We start from the raw sequence: 26,640 nt of genomic DNA on the forward strand, positions 1-26,640 counted from the left end.
GGACAAGTGCTGTGCTAAGAGTTGAGGAAAAATACGTCACTGAAAAAGAGAGTCACCATTCCTGCCTTCCCAGAGCTTTCAGTCTCTAGAAAGAACTAGACATTTAGCCCAGAAGTACACACACACGTCTTTAAACTGTAGTCCTCGATAAGGCTATAGAAGATTATAAAGCACACTGGCAGACAGGATCAAGCCTCGAGACCTGAGAGGATGATAACAAAGGCCACCTCTCTAAAGAAGGAACATTGAAGCGGAGACTCGAAAGCTCTGAAGGCCAGGACTGGAACAAGGAGAGGAGAAGCAGCTGAGACAGAAGAGTGCAGGGCTCACTGGAGAAACTGCAAGGCCACGGGGACCCGGAGCAGAGGGGGCAGAGTGAACAGGAGCACCCACAGGAGCAGGTAACCGGCAGTTAGGCTGTGCCCTTGGCCCTGACAGAAACGTGCGGCCACAATGGGCATTAAGTAGGGGACAGACATGAGCAAACCTACCTTTCTCTTTTAAGTAGCTACCGTACCACTGGACACTACTAGACAGGTGTACAGACAGGCACAATTTTCTAGCAATACGTAGTCTTTTTCAACCACAGGCTTCTCAACTATTCAGTCTTAAAGTCAACCTGAACAGCTGTTCTGTCTATACTATTTCAACAAGCAAGACCAATTCACTGGTTGGGAGCCAGAAGAGGAAAAAGAATTGCTCACCTGACAGGAACAATGCCTTTAGGGATTATGAAATCCTTAGAAATGGCACATTAACAACGAAGAAGTAAAACACTACCCAACACCAAAGATGTAATTAAAGATGTACACACACATAAAGGTGTCTCATGAAAAGTATAACTTTCTTCTAATCAAAAACAATGTGAACTAGGAAAAAATTTAAATGGGTCTAAAACAATTTTAGAAGAAAAAAATAAAAGCTCCTATTTTAATTATATAGCTTTCGTCACTCAAGAGAACATAATTGCTAACTGTGGTTGAATACATAAGGCCAACATGAAATTTACTGGAAATGTGGGGCCTAAAAGTCCTGTGTATGCTAAAAATAAACACCACCTACAGTTTCAGAAAGAAATGTCTCACAGTATACAATTAAATGCAACATGTACAAAAAATATAGGAAATGCAAAAAAATAGTTAATGTATCAAAACTATATTACTTTATATCTCAATCACCAGACCATGAATCACCTGAAACTGAATGTAAATTTTTATTACATGCATTTTTCAGAGGAGTCAAAAGTCCAGTTTTCATTGGATTCTCAAATGCAATCTATGACCCAGAAAAGGTAAAGAAGCAATGACCTAGACAATATTTACCACACATCTAGCAGGGTTCTCTTTTCAAAATATCTCATCCTGCCATGTATTAGACACTCAAAGGATAAAGGTTTCAGATGCATAACTAATTCAAAATCAGTATTTAAGCTACAAGGTCAGTTCCACAGTAGCCAAGAAGAGAGACAAATCCCCTCCCAACCACAAATACTGGCTTCACACAAAACTGACTTAAACATCATATAAATGTCATAAAGTGAAAAATAAGAAAATAATTTTCAATCTTTGTGACACACTGTTGTTTTAGGTTTAGGATAACACAATCCTCCATACTCCCTGCAAAAGTGGTTAATGAAAATAAATTAACATTTATTTAGTAACACAGTTAATTTAGGAATAAATAAATCCTTAAATGGTTCATAATCAAAGCTATAACTAAATACAATAAAGGCAAAGCCTTCTGGAAAAAAAAAAGATTGTAAGTTAACATGGAATACTAAGACTCGGTAAATCAGAGAAAAGGAGAATGTTTCATGTAATACAATACTAGAAATGTGAGAGCAGAAGAAACACTACAAGAATAAAGTTATTTATAAGACCAACAAGGGTAGAGACTATAGAAGAACAAGAGATTTAAGCAGTGATTTTTTCCAGTGATGGTTGCCTTTGTGTTTATCCTTCTTGGGGCTCATAAGATTTTTTTTAATCGATGGGTTTATAGTGCTCATCAAATTTGAAACATTTACAATCATTATTTCTTAATTTTTTTTCCCAGTTTTCCCTCTTTCTTTCCTCTTTCAGGAATTGCAATTACACACATATGCCGACTGCTTGATATGTTCTCACACGTCACTATTGTTCTGTACATTTTTTCTGGTTTTTACTCTCTTTGTACATTTTGCATAGTTTCTATTGCTAGGTCCCCAAGTTCAGTAATTTTTTTCTACAGTGTCTAGTCTGTTGAAAATCCCATCTGGTGTATTTGTCATTTCAGAAATTGTATTCTTCATCTTCAGAAGTTCCATTTGGTCTTTTTTATATCTTTTATTTTTTCTCCAATGTTCATGTTCTCCTTTAAATACCTGAATATAATTGTAACTATGTTAACAACGCTTTCTTCCACTTCTATCATTTTTGAAATTTCTGGGATTGTTTCTATTGGCTGACTTGCTTCTCCTGGTTATGGGTCATCTTTAAGGGCTTATTGGCATGTCTAGTAATTTTTGGTTGGATTTTAGACATTATAATTCTATGTGGTTGAGTATCTGGATTTTGCTGTCTTTCAAGAGTATTGGACTTTTTTTTTTTTTTTTACAAGCTATTATTTCCAATTCCACTTTATCCCTTCAAGATTTGTTTTCAAGCTTGCTTAGGGTAATTCCAGACATGCCTTCACTCGAGGAACAGCCACCCCATTACTAAGATTTGAATCTTCCAAATCTTTATTGCACATCCTAAGTGATCAACACAACAAGAACTCCACTTTGACCAGTGGGAATTCAAGTGCCTGCAAGTCGCATGTGAGCTCTGGGAACCTTTCAGCTCACAGTTTCCCAATGGCTCTTTGCTTAACCCTGCGGAGTTTCTACCCTATGCAAGTGCATCTAGTATGCAAAGACTCAAAGGGGCCTGAGGTAGATTTCTGGAGCTCTTTTCAATATCACCCCTTCTTCTCCAGAACTCTGCCCTCAACTTCCAACTGCCTCAGTCTCCCTGAACTCCAACCTGCTCCCTCAATTCAAGAAGACCACTCCGCTTTGCCTGCAATTTCCCTGCCTGCACCACAATCTGGAACAACTTCTAGGTGGGAAATCAAGTTAATTACAGGGCTCACTTCATTTGTTTCCCTTGTCTCAGGGATGACAATTGGGTACAGTCTTATTGCCCAATGTCTGAAAACACCTGTTCCATATTTAAGTTTATTCAAAATACAATAGAAATAGTTTATTGTATACCACTAAAATGCAATATACTTATAAATTTTTAATTTAAAAATTGCTCTGTGTATTTTTTTAGTGTTATAATGAAATGATACACTACCTACTCCATAATATATATTAGGAAAAGCAATACTTGACTTTCAAAGCGACTAACTCCACAATGTACCTAAGGATTTTATAATAGACTCATATAGCAGTTACTTTAGGAAACAAAGAAGAGGGAAAATTTTGTTTATAAACAAAAATAAATTAATATAAAAAGGCAAACATCATCTCATTTTAGAGCTTAAAACACTTACAAATAATTAAATCCAACCCATTTATTTTATAGCAATTAAAATGCTTTGTAGATCAGAAAGATTCTTTGTAGACTTAATTTTTGAAAAGGAATATAAAAGATCTAAAACTTAAGATTTAACAGACAAAACCGGTATCACTTAAATATACAAATCTATCAAAAATGACACACTTCTCAACTATGGACGGTACCAGAACACCAAACAAATATACAGCATTTTTGGCAGTTTCTCATGTGTGCTCATCAGAAAAACTGTAAGTAGTTCTCTTACTCTAAGTTCTCCTGGTGAGGGGAAAAAAATCATTAATAGAAACAAAATGTCACTAAATTTGTGTAACTTAGCTAGAATCATCCAAACAAAATTTCTAATATATTAATTAAGACAAGAAGCCACTCAATTCCTGAAAGCTTATATTTAAGTATACAAATATATTCCTCTTCTGCAAGAATAATTTTAACTATATTGAGTCTCAATACTTCTTTACAGCTTTATATTGTGTTGGTCAATCACTAAAACCTTTGTTGATGTTTTTTTCCTCATCTATGATTCTTTTGTCAGTGCACACAGGAACTTTAATAAAACTACATATTCCCATGATATATTTCATTACTAGAAACTTATCTTAACAGAGATAGAAATAATAAGGAATTGAGGTATTTTATAAAATACACTGAAAAAGTGCTAGCTACAGTTGGAGAATTATTTTTAGAGATATCAATTTACCACTTAAACTGAGGGGCGCCTGGGTGGCTCAGTCGTTAAGCATCTGCCTTCAGCTCAGGTCATGATCCCAGAGTGTGGGATCAAGCCCCGCGTTGGGTTCCCTGCTCAGCAGGAAGCCTGCTTCTCCCTCTCCCACTCTCCCTGCTTGTGTTCCCTCTCTCACTGTGTCTCTCTCTGTCAAATAAATAAAATCTTTAAAAAATAAATAAATAAATAAACAAACTGAAGCTGAATTAGTTACTTCAAACCATCCCTGCAATAAATACTTACTAAAAGTTACTATATCCCAAACACTATTCTAGGGACAGGGATACAAGGGGTTAAAAAGATAAAGACAACCAAAACAATCCTAGAAAAGACTAAAGTTGAAGGACTCACCTTCCTGATTTCCTGTTGCAATTACTACAAAAGTTAACAATAATCAAGACAGTGTGGTTGTGGCATACAACAGATACATAGATCAATGGAAGAGAACTGAGAGTCCAGATATAAAGCTACACCTACGGTCAACAGATTTTTGACAAGGTGCCTAGACTATTCAATAAGGAAAGAGAGTCTTTTCAGCAAATGATGCTGGCATAACCAGGTGACCAATTCATCAGGACACTTCAAAAACTGAATTATATGGTATATGAATTATATCTCAGTAAAGCTACTTTATCTCTTCTGCTGCTGCTTTTGTTGTTCTTGCTGGGCTGGGGGAGCCAATGACACTGAATGTGAACCAGAGACCTCCTGACTGGCAGAAAGCTATTAAAAAAAAAAAAAAAAAAAACCAGTAAAAGTAATATCCCTACTCCTATAGTTCTCTTATGCTCCATGTAAATTTCAATTCTGGTGAGAGTACTTTCTGATAACTTAGAGACGCAATGCTTTTGATAGTCCAGGATTCAAATATATGCTTTAAGGTTAGTTAGTACAACCTTTCAGCACCTTAATACAAAGAAAGGCTATCTCACCTGTTCATTTTTTTTTTTAAGGTGGTTTTATTAAAGCACGGGGACAGCACCTCTTCATTTCTTGAAGAAATTGTGAATAGCAATAAATTTGGAAAACTGCACAGTACAGATCTCCAGGTAACCACATTAACTCATTTTAATCACCTATTACTCAAATTCTGAAAAAAAGAAATGAAAAAGCACTAGCAAGATCTGAAAGGAAGGCAATCCTATTTCTCCCTAAAACAAGGGGAGATCGGGACCTTAGGACAGGTTCTATGTTAACTGGCACTCAAATGCCACTTTCAGGAACAAATGTCCTAGCAGGTGTGTAAGACGTAGCACCAGTGAGGCAAAAAGCAGCAGCAATCTTATTGAAGAAGCCTCGAAGGAAGGGCGCGCCTTTGTCTTTTATTAGTTCACTAATGCTCAGAAAGTAAGAGCATTCAGAGAATCCAGGGGGAAAGGTGCCAAGAATCAGTGAAATTATTAAAGTCATGTCAGTGGTAATTCATTGAATTAACTCTTATTCATTCCACCAACAGGTAATTACTCAGGACCTACTATGTACACAGCTACTGGAATAAGATTTATAATGATGCAACAATACATAAAGTTCACATTAGAAGCTCCTTCACAGCTTACAGTATATGCAAGCTGTGGTATTTTTCCATAAAATATTACAGAAAATTATATTTTATGGTATTTTTCTAGAAAATGGGTCTGAAATTATTTTCCCTTAATTGCATATGTTGGACTTCCTAGCTTAAAGAAATGGAAGAAAATTTAAAAGAAAAGATTTAACTGTGTGAACATCTAAAACTTCAATATATTAAAAAAAAAACTAAGCCATATTAAAAGCTAAAACGGAGAGGGGCGCCTGGGTGGCTCAGTCGTTGAGCGTCTGCCTTTGGCTCAGGTCATGAGCCCAGGGTCCTGGGATGGAGCCCCGCATTGCATCGGGCTCCCTGTTCCGCGGGAAGCCTGCTTCTCTCTCTCCCTCTCCCACTCCCCCTGCTTGTGTTCCCTCTCTCGCTGTATCTCTCTCTGTCAAATAAATAAATTTTTTTTTTAAAAAAAAGCTAAAATGAAGAAAAAACCATACTGTCCTTAAATTATAAATGGCTCATTAAATCTAGCATGAAAAACACTAAGACACCAACAGGAAAATAGCAAAGAATGTAAAAAGATAATTCACAAAATGAATTTAAATAGCAATACAACCTGAAAACAGTTCCACCTACACTAGTAACCAGACACTCAAAACAAGATAACCTTTCTGGCCTATTAGATTAGCAGTCTTTTTGTAATACTCAAAGCTACAAAGACTATAGTACGGTAAGCACTACTTATGGCCTATTGTACACTCTACATTTATACAATCTTTCTGGAAGCAAATGTTTAACAACAGATATTAAAACTCTTAAAAGTGTTCAAACTCCTTTTGAATTCTACATTCAGAAAATAATTTTATAAGAGCACCCAGAAGAGCAGAGTTGTGTACTAAGAGATTCTTTGCAGTGTTATCTAAAACAGTAAGAAACTGGTAATAACTTAAATAGTTTATGGTATAATCACAAAAGGGAATATGATGGAGCCATTTAAAAATGATATTTTAATATTTTTACTGATAAGGGCAAATGTTCACAATACATTCAGATAACATAACATGCCCACCTCAGCCTAGAGACCTCTTCCTACTCCTGCATAGTTTACTTAGCAATTAATCATTCTTCTGATATCTCTTATTGCTATTACAAACTATTATTGAGATCCTTCACCATGTCCTCTCACACTTTGCCTACAGAGGTAGTACATAAAATAGAGAACCACAGACTCTGAAGTATAACAGATGGGGATGAGTCCTGGCTCCAGGTATTCTGAACTAATGTCTCTTAAAGCCTCATTTTCCTCATCTGAAAAACGCACATCTATTTTACAAGCTTGTTGTACTCATTATATAAAACAACATGTTACACCATTTGAATGATGGCATATAAGTAGATGGCAGATGTAAATTTATTACCATTTCTGCACCAGATTATGAATTATCAAATGTCCATTACCTTATCCGTTCTCCTTAACTAGATTATAAATTCCTTGAAGGCAAGGCATGTTTTACACTATGCTTATGTGTAATAAAAGTATTACCTGCCTGGGGGAATACGGGTATATTCACAAGATGAGTGCTTTTGAAATGACTGATAGAAAAGGGAGAAACGAGCAGTCGACACACAGGAACCAATCTAGGCAAAGACAAGAAGCTGAGGAAGAACACAGCACATTTAGGAACTGGGAAGATGGTCAGTGTGAATGGAGATTCTAAATTCTAAGAGGCAAGGGGTTCAGGAGGTCTATTTGGCCTGGACCTCCAGCTTAAGCCTAAAATTTGGCTACTGATGAATGGCAAATTTGTGTGGGGATGCAGTGTAAGGTCTCTTCACAAATGTGATTTAATTGAAACTTCTCGCCTCCCTAATTCTAGCTCAATCTGCAGGTGGGGAGACCTCCAACAACACAGAAAGCTTTCTGGGCCTAATGAAGGCCCTAGAGGGCCTGGTCACTAAACCAAGTCATGTCTTAATTTTATCCACTACTGCAGCCCCACAGCCTGGCCTACCCCTGCCTGACACCTGCTAGGTACTTCAGTTATGAGCTAGTCTCAAGGGAAATCACTATATGGTACAAGACGGGATGGTTAAGATGGGATGAAGCCACACACTACTACTGACTACTATTCACTACAGTTAAGGTGGAGCTTTTAAATTTCATTCAGACTCAAGCTAATGAGTCTCCCTTTTTATTAATCATTGCTCAGTACATACATACTCCTTTTGGTTTTCTGTTAAATAATACCTGGATATTCCAAGAGCCAAGTGCTTCTTTTACAAAGTAAAAAGTCAGCTCTGAAGTCAAACTTCATGGCAAATGTTTCTGATGCTTCCAGAAGTATTTCCCCAATTTACTTCTGACATCCTACTTCATCAGATACGTGAGTGTAATCAAACAATTTCTAAATTATTTTAGTTCAAGATGTGATTTCCAAAATTAAGTGTGTGATTGGGAGCGGCAGCGGGGGGGGAGGCAGGAGGGGGTGTTGAAAGGCAACCAAATAGGGGCTGCCACCACTTCGCTTTGCCAAGGAAAGATATGGAAAATACATAATATCTACTGCCACCATCATCTCCAAAACATACAATTTAGCCCTGGAAAATAAGCTTAATTTTATAGAAAAAAATCACTACCCTGTCATTTTATCAATTCACTGCAGGCTGATAACTTGAGCACCTGTCTGGGAACCTCTCATTAAAGGAGTTTATTTGAAATATGCTGCCAAAGAAACTTTCCTTAAAAGCATTTTACTTTATAATTCTTCGTAAGACTTCCCTCCTATAAGTCTATCAGGACAAGGACTGCTACTATGACTCAGAGAGCATGTTTCTACCCACCTCGTCTCCCTTCTTTGCATCTCTACTTCTCGCTGCCGAAGCTATCATCCTTCTCCTTGGGGTTCTCCTCATTTACCCGCTCTCCTGCAACCACTCCTAGAATTACACACCTATGAAGTGTCTAAGAAAAGCACCAGAGTGTTAGAGTTCTCACTTTGGTGGCTGCCTTAGGATCCTCTGTCGATCATCTGCTCCAAACACACAAGGAGTAAGAGACACAAAAAGCATAATCAAAGCCACCCTAAAGAACAACCTCACAGCCTTCAATGCCTATAACTCAAAAGTTCCAGAGCAGAGAATTCACAGTTGCATAAAATGCTTCCTATCAGACACCTATATGTGGCATGATACATTCTTTTTTACACTTTCCAAATAATTAAACTGTTAGTGGTTGAGTACTTAACAAGAGTTAATGTCAGCAAATAGAGCAAAGTGATTAGTGATATAATCCTAAACCTAGGCTCAATAGTACTGTCAGGCTTATCTACCCTACTTAAAAAGAAAATAAAGGGGTAGGCAATTACACAATTAACTTAGACTATGGACTAAGTAAGAAAAAGAAATTTAATGGATCAAAATGACTTTTATTTAAAGTGAACTTTACAGGGGCACCTCAGTGGCTCAGTCAGTTAAGCAGTCCAACTCTTGATTTCAGCTCAGGTCATGATCTCAGGGTCGTGAGATCGAGCCCCGCCTCGGGCTCCGTGTTGGGCATGGAGCTTGCTTGAGATTCTCTCTCCCTTCCCCTCTGCCCCTCTCTCTTTCTCTCTTAAAAAAAAAAATAAAATAAAGTGAACTTTTTGAAGCTGCCTATTTGAGGAAAAAATACATATTCGTTTAACCTAATAAATGTAAAAAAAAAAAAAAAAGCCTAAAATAAAGATAATTTCTAATCAAATGTTACTTGAGTCTAGTTATTAAATACTACTTGAGACTATTTACTATGTAACTACTTTAAGAAATGTTTTTATAACAGGTCATAACAAACCAAAAAGTATATAATGATATAGCCTTATGAGGTCCCAATACATCCACATACAAATGTATTCATTCATCTACCAAACACATCCTGGGCATCTCATGCAGCAGACATAGTACTATTCACTTCAGGAATAAAAAGAAGGTCTAAGATGATAGCTACTACACTCAAGTAATTCACAGTCAAGAAGAAAGATATATGAACAATTGTATGTAACTAGTAATTAAGAAATGTAAGTAACCAACTGACATAAGACAATTCAGGGGTGCCTGGGTGGCTTGGTTAAGCATCCCATTCTCGGTTTCTGCTCAGGTCATGATCTCAGGGATGTGGGATCGAGCCCCGCGTCAGGCTGTGCACTCAGAGAAGAGTCTGTTTGTTCTTCTCCCTCCCCCTCTGCCCCTCCCCCCACTCATGTGCACTCGTGCTCTTTCTCTAAAATAAATAAAATCTTAAAAAAAAAAAGACAGTGTTCAACCTCACAAGTAATCACAACACTGGCAAAGACTTAAAAATTATCATTACAATGGCAAGAAAAAACTCACATGTTCCTGGTGAAAATTAACACAAATTTCCTGAAAAGCATTTGGCAACATAAACCAAAGATCTCTAAAATTATACAAACTTCAAAAGATGGTAGCAAACCAAGTGTTCATGGACAGATGAATGGATAAACAAAATGTGGTATATACATACAATGGAATATTACTGGGCCTTAAAAAGGAAATTCTGCCATGCCACAGCATGGATGAAGCTCGAGGACATTCTGCTAAGTGAAAGAAGCCAGTCACAAAAAGACAAATACCGTATGATTCCACTTACATGAGGTGCCTAGAATAGGCAAGTAGACAAGAAAGTAGCATGGGGGTCACCAGGGGCTGGAGGGGGGGGTGGGGACTTGTTACTTCATGAGTACACAATCTCACTTTTACTAGATGAAGAGTTCTAGAGACTCGATGTACAACAGTGTGAATGAATTTACTTAAAACACTACTGAACTGTACACTTAAAAAATGGTTACTATGGGGCGCCTGGGTGGCTCAGTTGGTTAAGCGACTGCCTTCGGCTCAGGTCATGATCCTGGAGTCCCTGGATCGAGTCCCGCATCGGGCTCCCTGCTCGGCAGGGAGCTTGCTTCTCCCTCTGACCCTCCCCCATCTCATGTGCTCTCTCTCTCTCATTCTCTCTGTCTCAAATAAATAAATAAAATCTTTAAAAAAAAAAAAAAAAAATGGTTACTATGGTTAAAAAAAAACACTGAATGAATACACTGTGATACATCCACACCGAACATTTTACAACAAGAATAAAAGAACCACTACTGTCCAAAACAAACAACACAGATGAATATCACCAACAGCATACTGCATGAAAGCTGTAAAATATGAGTAGGGGTCCAGGTAATGAGAAGAGGCAGAAAAGTGGCTGAGTGGGGCAAGAGAGGATTTCCAGGATGCTGCTCCTGGTCTGCTTCCCCACGCAAGTGATCTCTAACAGGGCATGTTCACTTCTGGACAATTGATCAGGTGATACGTTGCATATACACACAAATATTTGTGTGACATTATACAACAAGAAATAGTATACAAAAATGTAAAACAAAACTATCTGAGGAACTTACCAGGTCCTGCCTAATTGGTCGACTCCTCTCTTTCATCTTTGTATTATCAAATTCTGCCAACACCCTGTACAGTTCCTTCCATTATAATAAACTCACTATGTAAAATTCTGTACCTAAGGAATAGCAGACTATAACTAAAAATATATACATGCATACTCTTTTACAGCAATTACATTTTCAGAATTTTATCCTAATAAAACATCTGGATATACATAAAGATTGAGCTAAAAAGAATGCTCAGAACATTGTTGTTTATAATAGCAAAAGAAATGGAAACACCCTAAAAGTCCAACACAGGACTGGTTAAATTAATTAAGATCACAAATGGCTTCCTGGAATAGAAACATCAGAAAACACTCAATGGGAGTCAGCACAGAGCTTGCTACACAAAAAAGGTTCCTACTGGTAGACTGAGATTGTGCCAAATTTTATGTAATAAAAATCACTACATCCCACTTTCTTTCTACCCCATCCCAATTTTTTTTTTTTATTCTTCGTGAATTTATCAGGATCTTGTAGAAGCCAGCAGCTTCTTCTGTACATATACCACCATATATATCACATTAAGTTTAAAAATAGCAAGAGTTGGGCGCCTGGGTGGCTCAGTTGGTGAAGTGTCCAACTCTTGATTTCGATGATCTCCAGGTCGTGGGATCAAGCCCCACGTCAGGCTCGGCGCTCAGGGTAGAATCCGCCTGAGGTTCTCTCCTGCCCCCCACCCCCACTTGAGCTCTCTCTCTCTCTCAAATAAATAAATAAAATCTTTTTTAAAAAATAGCAAGATTAAGACCTCCCCATAGTTCACTGATTTTAAAACATACATTTTTGCACATTTTAACATCTGATATTACACTGCTTCTTATAACTGATATAAAATGCACTGTGTCATAGTTCAGTTGCAGTATTTTTTCCTCCATGATATATAAAATTATAGTGCATCTTACAATCAAGGGCATCCTATATTTGATGAAATACTACTCTTTAAAAGCTCATTTCAAGAAGTTAAATAAACAAACATTAGGCGCTAAAAATGAAGTCTATTCAAGAACAAAACCAAAATAAATATGAACCAAAGCAATTTTTTAAAAAGAGAAAAAACTTTCTTTAGCATTTTTTTAGAGCCTATAAAAATTATGTCCAGAAATTCACAATTAAGTAAATTACTTCAAACTATTCAGTGCAAATGAAGATACTCAATGTTATAAATAAAACACAACAGTGAGCTGGGCACTTACACCCATCACTGTGACAACTGTTCAATCTCATCTGAGCCCTCTGCTCCTGGATGAGAGCAAAGAGTAAGAAACCCCCACCCTTTTGTGCTCCAAGAAGTGATTAACCTGAAGGGCCACCATGTCCTTGCCTATGAGGAAATAAGACCCACCTCTATCTTCCTCCTTGATCTCCATGTTTCACAAAACAAGTTTTCTCCCTCCTCTTTGAGACATTCTCCATTAATGAACCTTCCCACACTGCCTGAATTGCCTGAATACTATGTCCTTCATTATTTAAGAAAGCAAAAGTTTCTCCTGTAGGAAAGGTCCTTTACAATCCTGCTACCCCTTATGTTTACTTTTAAAATCTTTATTGTCACTTTGGTCAAATATATATTTCAAGCATCACTTCTTGGTAATCCATAATCCTATCTTAACTAAAGTGTTCAAAACTCCTGACAACTTTTGATATTTTGCCTTCCCAAAATTAAACCCTAAATGGTATTTTTTTACACCTAAAACTGTCTTTGAGATTTCCCACACAGTCCTTGGAAAATCACAAAAGATTTGTTTTTTCATCTTGTAAAAGGAGAGGTGCTAGAAATAGTTTGACTTACTTGATGCGTTACTATTGATGAGTTACTAAATCAGAGCAGATGCTTAGGTTAAATTTGTCTGGGTTAAGATGTCCTAAATATTCCAAAAATGGTTTGCTGTATGAGAAGTTCCTACAGAACTGTCAATGCTGCACTGTCCATGACAACACTTCTGTTTATCAGGCTCCCGGAGCCTGATAAATTAGACAACAGCCATATTAGACAACAGCCGTATCCTCAGGCCTAATTCAGTTATGTTTTCTCTATTGTTCACTTAGTCACAACTGCTTTAATTTGAATCCAGGATCTTCTAGGCCAGTGGTTCTCAAACGGAAATTGATATCACTTACCTATGGAGTTTTATACATACACAAATGTTTAAGACCTATTCCAGATTTACAAAATCTCTTTACTTGATATTCTTGATATATTCTTGGTATATTCCAACTATATGTTTAGTATATTGTTGGCATATTATTTCAAGACTATTATATGTTATATCTGAAGATCTTTTTTCTCTATAAATATTATGTGTTTTCCATTTTCATAAATTAGACACAATATCCACTCTTTCTTGAGAGTAGAGTTAATCATTATGTTTATAAATATTTTGTCTAAAGATTTTTGGACTGACTTTTATCTTGTTTTGCATGTCACAGAAACACCCAAATCTTATCAAATGCCTTAATCTTATCATGAATCCTTACTGGATCTTACACTTTTGAAAATTAGCAGTAGTAAATTAACCAGAGTCACTTTACGTTTTCCATCACCTACAGATAGGTTTTTGTTTTACTCTGCTGCTTTCCTGAAAGCACACTTGCGATCATCTCTAGGCCAGAGTGCCCATCGTCTACAAAGACAGGCTGTCCCAAAGCCTGGGGAAAAGGACTATGCCAGGTACTTTGGGGTACAGGCTTCAGAGAGCATGTTTAAACAGCTCTGAGACCACACCAGTGGGCTGAGTCAGGATTTCTCAAACTCTAGCCAAGGAGGAGGATTCATAAAGCTGCTAACTGAACATCGAACAGAACCAGAACTGCCTAGGACCAAATGTACCGATGAAGGATGACTGTGGGTTTTGTTTGGAATACTGCTGCTGTACTCATGTTTTATTTTCTGAATATATAAGGAACCTCTTTCTCTTTTCTCTTAAGCTATCTGTAACTCGTAACAATTTAGTAGACTATGCTTTTGTAACTGAGATTATCCAGTGCATTTTTGTCTTTCACATTAGTATGAGTAAAACAACTTAGTACTAGAACTTCTAAAAGGACTTGTCGCAACATATCAAGAGTCTAAAAACTCGAAATATCTTATGACCTAGTAATCTATCTTAAAGAAATAATCTAAAATACCGAAAAGTTTATATAAAGATTTTTATCAAGTCATTAATAAGAAGTGGAAATGTGTAGTATAAAATAATTCAAGAACAATTAGTTTAATTATGGTATATACATTAAGAGGAATACTGTTTGTCAGTAAATATGTTCACACCATAGGAAGGTGCTTATGATATGGTAGCTTTTGAAGATAAACTGTATGGAGAAAAAAATGTATATATATGAGTGTGTGTGTGTATATATACATATGTGTATGTATATATATAAACATACATATATTGCAGACATAGATAAACCCAGGAAATAAATATGCCAAAATGTTAATGGTAACTATATTTAAGTGGTAAGATTACGGTTATTTTCTTCTTTATACTTTTCAGATTTTTCAGATTTTTCCACAATAGACATGTATTGCTTTTATAATCTGAGAGATTTCTAGCATATTAAGTTAGTTTTATTAATTAAATTTTATTTGCTTTTCTGAGGCAGCAGCTAGATCAATCTGAAAAATACTACTCTTAAATATAGCATGCAACATTTTAAAAAATGAACAGTACTGACCTAAGTTATAAAGACATGTCAAGTTAAATAAACAACTAAAAAGAAATCAAAAAAAAAAAAAAAAAAGACTGGGCTGCGCTGACCAACCTAAACAAGTCACTCCATTGGTAGTGTGACGCTTCTAATTCTAGGAGCGTGGTTTATGACCCACCAAGTCAGAATTCCAAACACCTTTAGGGATAATATGCAAAATAAATCAAGTAACTGAAGCAAAAGAAAGAATTTGGAAAACTCGGGTCCCTGAATCCTTTTTCTTTCTTCTATGACTTCTGCAGGCACAGAAAAAACAAATGTTTCTGGAATAATGCAGATGATTGCAGCTATTTTTAAAAGTAACTAGTTTATAAGCATATGTGATGGCTTTTTAAGAAAATTAATTACAACAGACTTCCCCTTTTTTCATTTTAAGCCAAAAAGGAAGGAAGAAAAGAGAACTATAACCATGATAACCAATATGGACCGAGTACCTTATATAAAAGACCATTATTTCACTGAACTGTAACAACCCAGAAAGTAGCTGCTACTATTACTACTGTTTCTCAAATGAGGAACTGAGTCTGAGAGAGGCTATTTAACGTCCCAAAAGCATACAGCTAACAACCAAAGGTAAGATTCGAAGCCATCTGTGTAATACCAAATCCATCATCTAACCAATACACTCACCACCTCTGACATCCAACAGGTATCAGTTGAGAGCCTTACTAACGATTAGACGCAGTACCAAGAACTGGGATATAAAAATAAGCAAAACAATGTCCCTGTCTGCACGGAGTTTAATGTCTACTGAAGACATGGCACAATAAATAAACATTCACATAAATATAGCATTACAAATGGTGACACACTCAGGAGTGGCGAAGTACAAGGGCCATGCAGACTTACAACAAAAGGACCTCCTTTAATCCCGGGGAGAGGAGAAGGAGGTCAAAGAAAGGTTGACTGAAGTAAGTAATGCTTAAGAGAATACCTAGCACAGGAGAAATAATTACTTAACAGGGTAAAGAAGGAAGGGCAAAAGACAACTCTCCAGGTCATCTTCTCTTAAAAATAGACTTCACTGCACTGAAAACTGCTGTGTACACATGCATGTGCGTGTGCGCACACACACACACACAGCAGGGGAAAATGGGGTCCTCCCCCCTTAGGGCCCACTCTATTTGAAAAAATTTAAATACAAATCAGTGTTTTAGAAAAAAATAAATTGTCTAAGAAATTCATATATTCCAACCCCAACTTTACTCCAAAATTAATCCTAAACTCTAAACTCACCTTTACTTTTCTTTTTTTAAGATTTTATTTATTTATTTGTGAGAGAGAGAGCATGCACACAAGCAGGGGGGAGTGGCAGGCAGAGGGAGAAGCAGGCTCCCCGCTGAGCAAGGAGGCCGATGTGGGACTCTGATCCCAGGACCCTGGGGTTCGGACCCGAGCTGAAGGCAGACGCTTCAGCAACTGAGCCACACAGGCATCCCTACAGTTCCTGTGTTCTAAGGATAAGCAATGAAGAGAACAGCCCTGAGCAGCAAGGGTAAGATGCACTTTTATTCTTGTCTTCGGGAAATAATGCTGTTTTCGAGGAAGAAATATTCAGATCCTAACCTTGCCCGGCTTCTTCAAAATGATCACTTGGTGGATAAGTACTATGCCATTCTCCTGACTCAATCTCAAGGGACAAGGAATAAAGTTCAATAGCACCTGTTTTTATTTTTGGTAGAGTCATGTTTTTCAAAGTGAGGGTCACAACCTATTGGTGGGTAATAAAATCAATTTAATGGATCATGGTGAACAATTTTTTTAATAGGACAGAACAGAATTATCAGAGTGTATCATATATTACAAGGTCACACATTATTGGATAAATTTTTACTTTGCTTACATAGCATACACATACTGTTGTAACATTTATTTCTTAATGCAGGTCACAGTCACAGCCAGATCAATATCACTACCCCAGAACAGAATTTACAATCTTACTGTCTACTTAATCTAAAGACTGAGTACAGAAAGAACAGCAAGATAAACAAAAAGGTTTCAGCATTAGTTCCTCTTTATTCTGTGAACTTAAAGTTTCATGGGTTAAAAAAAAGAAAAAAAAAGGTATGTATCTTTTTTGAGTTTGGGGGAATTTTCCGGGGGGGAGGGTTGCATTTTTTTTTTTTTTTTCTGAAAATGAATCTTTCATCACTGCTATATCCTGGAAAGTCTAATTAATCCAGAAAATAGAGTATTCCACAGTTGCCGAGTAACTAGTCATGTGGGTGTGAGCTGCTGCTGGGCTAGGCAATCAGGAGACTGAAGAGCCCCTTTAGCTTTGGACCCTAACCAGGGGAGCACAGTGTGACATGAAAGAAAGGGAAGTAAGAGCCTGGAGACCTGGATCCTAAGCTGTGACCTTGGGGAAGCAGCAGTCTCTCTAGGTTGCTTTACTCATCTCTAAAATACAGAGCAGGGCTCCAAATTCCCTTCCAGCTCTAATTCTTGTAATTCTATAAGCAATGGCTGAGAGGTTGGACTAAATAAATATTAACAATCCTACCACCCATAAGACTTGCACTGTAAATACTTAATTCCTTATTTGAATAAACTAAAGAAACCCATGTTACACCTACATTTTTATGTTCCTACACAAAAAAGACTTTAGAATTTTTAATGATACAATAAAAATAATGCATGTATTAAATTTTCTTCCAAAATATTCCCACTGACAGAGTAAAAAGGTTGACAATTTCTATTAATTTTACATCTCTAAACTAGCTATCCTCTAATAAGCCCTATTCAGAACACTCTACAGTTCAGCAGTATCCTCAAATAGCCTGCTCATATGCACAAAAGGCTTTCACTGAAAACATCAAATCTGATCAGCTTTAAAGCTTAGTATCCATTTTTCTCCACAGAAGGTTTATTTCTTCTGAAATTATGTTGAAATGAAATCCACTTATGAAATGCTTTTGATAGAATGCCTAATATATTCTTAATAGCTTTCCCTGGTACTTTATAAACATTTGGCATCCAAATGATCCGTGAGACTAATACTTCTACCGATGTCTGCAAAATATGACAAATGAATGTTCTTATAGGTAAAAAACAAATTCTCATTTTGCCTATGCTGTTAGTGAATAAATATCTAAAGGCAAATTGCACTCCATTACACGAGTCTGAGGTCTGTGGGAAATAGAAGAATGTACCTACCACACCTACTTTCCAAAGGAATAATGTTCCTTTTAAAATACAGTGGTTTTGCATTTGCCTCTTAAAAAGAGGACTGCATTTTAACATAACATACATGATGAAGATACAGTCATAGATTCTAAATAGTAGTACTACAAATATGAAAGACTATCATAAAACAAGTCCTTTGTTTTGTCACTGCTGATGCTATTTCTAATCTACAAATTCTGTTACCCGGGATGAACTAAATAATTAAAGCAAACCATCTCAATATAGTCAGCTCAGTTAGTTCATAGATACTAAAAACACATTTGAAAAAAGAAAACTACTGCCTTCAGCTCAGGTCATGATCCCAGGCCCACATCGGGCTCCCCACTCAGCAGGAAGCCTGCTTCTCCCTCTCACACTCCCCCTGCTTGTGTTCCCTCTCTTGCTGTCTCTCTCTCTCTGTCAAATAAATAAATAAAATCTTTAAAAAAAAAAAAAAAAGAAAAAAGAAAACTTAAGTAATTAATTTAATTTAAAATTTGGTAACCATACTCTCTTTATATAAAACACAGAATCTCATCAGTTTCAATTTTAGTAACAATTCAAAGGACATTTAAAACTATGAATGTGCCCTAGTTAAGAATTTGGACTCTATAGCAGCAACTTCTTCCTAGAAACATCACCAAAGGCAAGGGAAGCAAGGGCAAAAATGAACTATTGGGACCTCATCAAGATAAAAAGCTTTTGCACAGCAAAGGAACAGTCAACAAAACCAAAAGACAACCGACAGAATGGGAGAAGATATTTGCAAATGACATATCAGAAAAAGGGCTAGTATCCAAAATCTATAAAGTACTTATCAAACTCAACACCCAGAGAACAAATGATCCAATCAAGAAATGGGCAGAAGACATGAACAGACACTTTTCCAAAGAAGACATCCAAATGGCCAACAGACACATGAAAAAGTGCTCAACATCGCTCGGCATCAGGGAAATCCAAATCAAAACCTCAATGAGATATCACCTCACACCAGTCAGAATGGCTAAAATTAACAAGTCAGGAAATGACAGATGTTGGCGAGGATGCGGAGAAAGGGGAACCCTCCTACACTGTTGGTGGGAATGCAAGCTGGTGCAGCCACTCTGGAAAACAGTATGGAGGTTCCTCAAAAAGTTGAAAATAGAGCTACCATACGACCCAGCAATTGCACTACTGGGTATTTACCCCAAAGATACAAATGTAGTGATCCGAAGGGGTACATGCACCCCAATGTTTATAGCAGCAATGTCCACAATAGCCAAACTATGGAAAGAGCCAAGATGTCCCTCAACTGATGAATGGATAAAGAAGAGGTGGTATATATATACAATGGAATATTATGCAGCCATCAAAAAAACAAAAAACAAAAACAAAAACAAAATCTTGCCATTTGCAATGACGTGGATGGAACTAGAGGGTATTATGCCAAGTGAAATAAGTCAATCAGAGAAAGACATGTATCATATGATCTCACTGATATGAGGAATTCTTAAACTCAGGAAACAAACTGAAGGTTGCTGGAGTGGTGGGGGGTGGGAGGGATGGTGTGGCTGGGTGATGGACATTGGGGAGGGTATGTGCTATGGTGAGCGCTGTGAATTGTGTTAAGACGGATGAATCACAGACCTGTACCTCTGAAACAAATAATACATTATATGTTAAAAAAAGAAGAAGAAGAAGATAGTAGGAAGGGAAAAATGAAGAGGGGGAAATCGGGGGGGAGATGAACCATGAGAGACTATGGACTCTGAGAAACAAACTGAGGGTTCTAGAGGGCAGGGGGTGGGAGGATGGGTTAGCCTGGTGATGGGTATTAAGGAGGGCACGTACTGAATGGAGCACTGGGTGTTATACGCAAACAATGAATCATGGAACACTACATCAAAAACTAATGATGTAATGTATGGTGATTAACATAACATAATAAAATAAAATTTAAAAAAAAGAATTTGGCTCTATAATTAGCTTTTGATTATAAAATAACATGTAACATGTTAAATATAAAAAATTTTTAGGAAACAATTAGTATGTATCCTTCCAATCTTTTTTTCTATGCACATATACACTTTTTAAAAATGGGATCATACGGAGCATTAGCTGGGATTAAGAAGCCCAATGCAAATTATTCAGAGTTTAAGCAAAAATAGAGAATCTATTAACTCACATATCAAATCAAGAAAAAAATGGAGGTGAATCTAGCATAAAAAGAAATTGGCCAAAGAGCTCTTCTGGCCTCTCTGCCTTTTCTCTGGGGGTTAATGCTACTGTCTGAGACCAAACTACTTCCCCAGGAGCCTGACTACAACTTCAGGGAGCTAGCTCCAAGCTCAGAACTCCACATTATATATATTTTGTTTATTAAAAAGAGCATTGCTCTCCTCCAGCTCCAATTCTAAAAATCCCGGGAAAGAATCCTAATGGCCTGGCTTGGGTCAAGTGTCCACCCCTACACAGACAGGAACACATAAGAAGAGGGCATGTCCAACCTGAACCAGGGAGCTACAGCCAACAGAGAAAGAGATGACCATGAGGGAGAGCAAGGACAAAGGAAGGACAGACATAACTGGTGGAGAATATATATACCACCTGAGCAGCCACCCCAAGTTTTGGCTACCATGTTCTGTAAATACTGTCTTATAATCTGTTCTCATTGAACACAGTGGTGAGTATGTAGACATCAGAACTACTTGACAATCTTTTAAAAACTGGATACTCAGTTCCCACTTACCTATAAAGACTTTTCTAGAAGGACTTCTGTCACGAGTATTTTTCCATGTCACTGAATATTCCTTAAAAACATGGTTTTTAATAGCTGCACAGAATTCTAACGTGGTTCTAAATTTTTTTCAATTTAATGATTTAAATCCAGAAAAACCACATACCATCATGATCTTTTTTTGAACATAATACTCACAAGAGTCAAAAAGCATTTTATGAAAGCACCAACCACTGACATCTCTGCCACACCTTTCTCAGAAACTACGCCACAGGATTCTTTGTGGGGGGTGGTGGCAGGAGGGTGGATTATGGGGTGGGCGGAGACAGTTAGGTGACCTTCTGAGACTTACCACTAGTAAAAATCTAGCACTGAGGGTTTAACAAATGTCTTTAAGGGACAAGGATACAATATACCTCAAAGTGTGGCCAGAAGAGCAAGGTCTGTCATAACCTAATTAAAGTAAGACTGAAGATTATAAACAAACACACTATAACCCAACTAACAGAGGGAAGTTAGTGACAAGAGGGGGAAAAAAAAAGCAGCCTCAGAAGTCTAAGGAAATGAAAGCCTAAGAGTTTATCACATGCTCTCATATTAGAAGAAAGGGGTACATCTGATAGGGATGCAAGCCAACCTTCCTGGTCTGTTAGCATTAGTCACTAAAATCATTCAACTAATTTCCCTTGCTGATGTCATGTTCACCAATCAATTTCTTAATTATACTCTGGCTTTCTATAGGCAAAAGAATACACTGGCCCACCAGGTGTAGACAAAGCTGAGAAGGAGGTGAAGAACAGGACCTGGACCTTGCTTATCTTATCCTGCCAAGGCAATGCCAGCTCAAAAAGACCCACAGCAGACACTGATTGCCCAAACTCCTTTTCTGACATTTCTTCTATTTTCCCTTTAAAGAAACTATTTCCAATCACCTACTGATTGGCAACATGTAAGTGTCTTAAAAAGAATACATACCACCCAGTCAAATAAGAAGGCCGGGACAACAGAATACTAGGAGTAAAAAGATAATCATTGAGGAATGAGGAATTATTAAGTAACAGGAAGTTATTAAAGCAAATGTATCCAGTAAGCAGTCAAGACCTTATATCCCCATATTTCAGGTAGAGCTCAGAACAAGATTTACAAGACACGAAAAGACATGTGGAGGAAGTGGAAGCAACTTCTAATAATATGACAATTAAAGGGAAGCACAAAGTTCTTCTTGAGAGACAAGTTGTCCCCATTTCAGAACATGAGAAAGCTTCTGCCATCACTGGAGTCCTTTGTTACTGCTGCTACATGGTTTCAGCTTCTCTGCCCTAAGCTGCCCCCACCAATGGGATCTCATGGTATAATGGTCTCAAGCCACGCCCATCACTGATGCTGCCCAGGCAGTCTGCAGCTGCACCAGAAGGTGGATTTCGCTAGGGAGAATAGGTGACATCCAATGTCAAGACTGAAACATGTAGGCTCAAAGGGGACATTCAAGTTGAGAGAGAGATCAAATTGCCTAGGAGTGACAGAACATTCAAGTACTCTTTTACCAGTGAAACCCATTTTTTTCAAAGGAACTTACAAGAACCATATTATATAAATAGTAAATAAAAGTACCTTGGTTTAAAAAAAGAAAGGTATTTTTAAGTTCATGTAACACGTACTTTTCAAGGTCAGTAAATGAGATCAATGAGGCTATTTTAACATAAATATTTTAAATGAAAAGTTACAGATTGGAGCAGTCTTTTATCAGCCTTAATATCCAAGTTCTGTTTTTTTAAGTGCAGATTCAAGAAATCACAGAAGTAAATTGTTCCAAATTAGTTTTAATAGCTCTCCTTGTAATCTCAGGATCCTCCTACAAACGACCCAGAAGTTTGAAAAAGAAATTATAAGAAATGTTTACTTCTAAGTTAAATCACTAACAACTGCTACCCTTATGATTCTTTATCAAAAATAAGAACAAGAAGTATCCACGACTGACAATAAGCAGTAAAACTATAATAGAGTACTATCTCCTCTCAACCTGTTTTGTGTTCCTTGGTGATTGCGTAACTCTCACGTCAGCATGCACCAAGCAGATGTGCTGGGCTGGCACCTGCCACAGGGGTGCACTGGCCAACATGTGTAGACCTGCATCCTACAAAAGACCTATGCATTACAGCAGCCTTCCTAATCAATGACACGTTAACATAAAGTACACGAACAAAGACGGCAGAAAGAGTTTATTTTGTCTGTCCCAAAACCAGTTAACCTGGGAGCATAAGTCACCACCTTATTGGTCTCCAGTGTTAAAACGTGGCGTCTATCATTTTGAACGTGCATACTGAGCTTCTTTTAAAAAGTTAAACACAAATAAAAGAAATTCAAATAAACAGTGGCAGAACCCCTAAAGCACCTTTTACTAATGATCTACAGTGTGTCAGAGGCCAGCTCTGCGTATTGAAGAGGTGGTGGTGACAATGAGGGTGTGTACAAAAGAGAAAATCACAGCTTTGTCAAGTAATCTGTTTTACAGATTTGCTATTATAAAATTAACTGTAATGTTGCTAAGAAAAATATTTCTAAGATCTTCTTGTTCCGCACACTGCTGTTCCCTTAAAGTTGGATGAAGCCCATTTATCCTGACCTATTTTTATTATAACAAAGACAGACAAAAACCTGACTGAAAAAAAAAAAAAAATCAAGGTTTCTTTTTACCATTGGAGAAAGTGATTTTTCGGCACATTACCACTTCTCTCTGCCCTTTTTACTTTGACCTAAGAAGGTTCACATCTATTTTTTCCCAGTAAGTACCATTATGCAGATTTATAACCTCTGATCTGCCCATTTGGGTAATAAAATCAAGCCTCTTCTTCAAGAGTGTGCAACGTGCAGCCAGACTTGAGCTCGCCTAGCTGTGAAAACTTAGACAAAACACCTAACCTTTGTGCCTGTTCACTCATTTGTAAAAAAGAGATAACAGGCCCTACCTCATAGGGTGGTTGTACAAATTAAGGAAACAAAGAAAATGGCACATTTTCAGCAGTTAGTAAGTGTTCACTATTATTATTCTTACAGAAAAACTTAAGTCAAAATGCTCAAAGATAATTTACTAACGAATTTACATAATAAGCTACCTGACAAAAGTTCTAAAAATGTTAGATGTATTCAAAAGGAACAAAATGAATTCTCATTATACCATGTAATATTATTTAGAGAAGTTGTTCCTTAAAAGTTCATAGAAGTATCTCAGAATTTAGGAAAATGAAGAATGACCTTCTTCACAGCTTATAAAAATAAAACAAATCTGAACTGACTGGGTCGACAAGCAAGAATATGGTTCCTGTGTTCAGTTCTAACTACAGCTACAGAATTTGTTTTAAAATTTTTTAAGCAGGAAAAATAAAGAGGACACTTATTTGCCTTATTCCTGGAAGTACAGAGCAAGACAGTAAGATGCAAGAGGAACTCTGCAATATTTTCATTATAAGGGACAGGGGGCAGCAGTTTGCAAGTTTACTCTGGGATGCAAAGGACGGGGTAAGAGGACATTTGAACATACAAACATAGGCACGTAAGAAGAGGTAAATTCCTAGTTACGGGGAGTCTGATTTCCCAATCAGAAAAAAAAAAAAAATGATATAAAACTAATTAATAGAGTCTCTAAGGAACAGAATGCAACAAATGCTCTGGGTACCAAAGTTGCATCTTAGAGCTTCAGGCGGTGGCAAAGTTTGAGAGAAATCAATCCTTTATGCGCACGTGTGAGCAACAATCTGCACAACGCTACTACTAAAGGCGGTAAAGGGCCCGCAGAAAGAGAAACCAACCTGCCTGTTTGCAGAGTCTAAGTGCAGCTTCTCAGAGGAGAGAAGGCAGGCAAAGGAAGGGGGGTGCAAAAGGAGGGCAGGAGGAGAACGCAGGGAAACCGCCACAGCGTGTCTGCTTCCCGAGCGTCTACTTCTTTACCCAAACTGGGGCAGAGGAGAGGTAGCATTTTCGTTTAGCAACGATGCAAGCAGTTTCAGCGCGGCCCCGGGTGTGAAGCTCGCGGCGGGGAGGAGGTCACAGCTCCCGCAGGACCAGGGGTGCCCCACTACGCTCCCGGCCCCGCCGCGTTCCGAGCGGGCAGCGAAGCTGCAGGGAGGGCCGGCAGGCTGGGCGCTCGGGCGGACCCGCAGTGCCCGAGCAGGGGTCCCTCGGCGCACTCGGCCGCGGTGCCCTCGGTCCCAGAGTTGCACCCCGCCCCTCTGGCCCGGCCCGGGAGCCTGGATGCAGCCCTCACCACCTGGCGGGAAGCGCAGGCCCCCACGCCCCCTCGGCCTCCGACCGAGCTCGGGCCGGGACGGGACCTGCTTTTTGCGCCGGGCCGCTGCGGCAGCCCCACTCACCTCGCCCCCCGGCAGCGCTCGGGCTCGGGCTCGGGCTCGGGTCCCGGCGGCGGCGGCGGCGGCTCCTCCATGGCGGCGGCGGGGGTGACGGCGAAGGCGGGCGGGGGGACCAGCTCGGCGGCGGCGGCGGCTTCTCTCATCCGTGCACGGGGCCTCGCATGGCCGCGGCGGACAGTAAGCTGCAGCCCGGCGCGGGGCACCGGAGCCCCGAAGTGCGGGAGTGACTCGGCTCCGCCTCCGCCTCTAGCCCGCCGCAGGAACCGCTCGCGCCGCGGCCATCTTGGAAACGGCGACCGGCCAGCGCCGGGCTACGGCGGGCGGCGAGGGACAAGCCTCCGAGGGCGGCGGCGGCTGCGGGCGCGGCAGCGGACGGGCGGGGAGCCGGCGAAGGGAGGGGCGCGGGGAACGGCCCCGGGGGCCGGCGGCGTGGGCCACGGAGGCGGCGGCCCGGGAGGCACGTCGGGGCCACTTGCCCCGGGGCCGCGGTCCCGCCGCGGTCGCCTGGTTTCGCTCGCGGAGAGCGTGCGCTGGGCTGTGCGCGCCCGTGCTCCCGGGCGGCCGGCGGTGGGCGTGCGCGGAGGACCCCGGGAGGGGCCGCGCGGCCTGGGTTAGGCGGCGATCAGAGACTTTGAAGTGGGCCCTGAGCTTTAGCAGATGGATCACCGCCAAAGGTGATGCCATCCTCAGAAATAGGGTTGGATGCAACGCAGACGCTCGCTGCCCGCACGCGGGCGTGGGGGCTCCGGGGACCCAGAGTCCGGGGCGTTGGGGTGCGCTGATGAAAATGCTGTCTTCGACAGATACGTGAAACTCGGATTTCTGAGACTGAACAAAGTCTCCGGAAACGCAGAACATCAACAGGGCAGGAAAGAACACTGATCTAACCTAACCTCAGTATCACAAAGTGGTTTTGATCTTCCAGAAACTCTGGCGGGAGCTGCTACGGTAAAGGAGGAAAAAGTTTTTAAGATTGTTTCAGAGTTATAGCAATACTGTTGAAATTCCAGTGCATCCTGTGCCCTTAGAGAGGACTTGAGGCTTCACAGTTTTAAGTTGCACATGTTTACAGAATTTCCCACAGAGTCAAGGCCAGAGTTAATTCCAAAATAGCATCATTTAAAATTAAGTATATTTCTCATCATTCAAATGTGCTGGTTTTTAAGACTTACTTCAGTGGAGCCTGAATACGTAAAATACACGTTTTGAATAAATGTTGGGAAGAAAACCCGTCAAGACAGAAAACTTTAAATATCGTTATATTTAAAGGCCAGTTGTGAAATTACCTATATTGCCCTCAAAGTGCCTTACAGAAACTTATGCTTCAATTTATTTTATCATGATAGTCTGTATTGACATTCATTTTATTTATTCAACAACATTCATTCAACAAATCCTTATCAAATGCATATATGTGCC

At 39.0% G+C, this 26,640-nt stretch overlaps 1 protein-coding gene across 1 annotated transcript; it reads left to right on the forward strand.

Annotated features, from left to right (window-relative positions):
- Positions 1–25,293: 25,293 nt before the first annotated feature.
- LOC116634681 (uncharacterized protein FLJ37310-like) lies at positions 25,294–25,836 on the forward strand. The gene has a single exon (XM_032408243.1). The coding sequence runs from the start codon at positions 25,294–25,296 to the stop codon at positions 25,834–25,836; it is 543 nt and encodes a 180-aa protein (XP_032264134.1).
- Positions 25,837–26,640: the final 804 nt, after the last annotated feature.

This window comes from Phoca vitulina, unplaced genomic scaffold, assembly GCF_004348235.1.
Source record: "Phoca vitulina isolate PV1807 unplaced genomic scaffold, GSC_HSeal_1.0 scaffold9, whole genome shotgun sequence".
In the NCBI taxonomy this organism is placed as follows: Eukaryota; Metazoa; Chordata; class Mammalia; order Carnivora; family Phocidae; genus Phoca; species Phoca vitulina.

Coding starts and splice junctions, on each gene's coding strand:
- LOC116634681 (XM_032408243.1), top strand. CDS start 25,294: ATGGCGGCGGCGGGGGTGACGGCGAAGGCGGGCGGGGGGACCAGCTCG.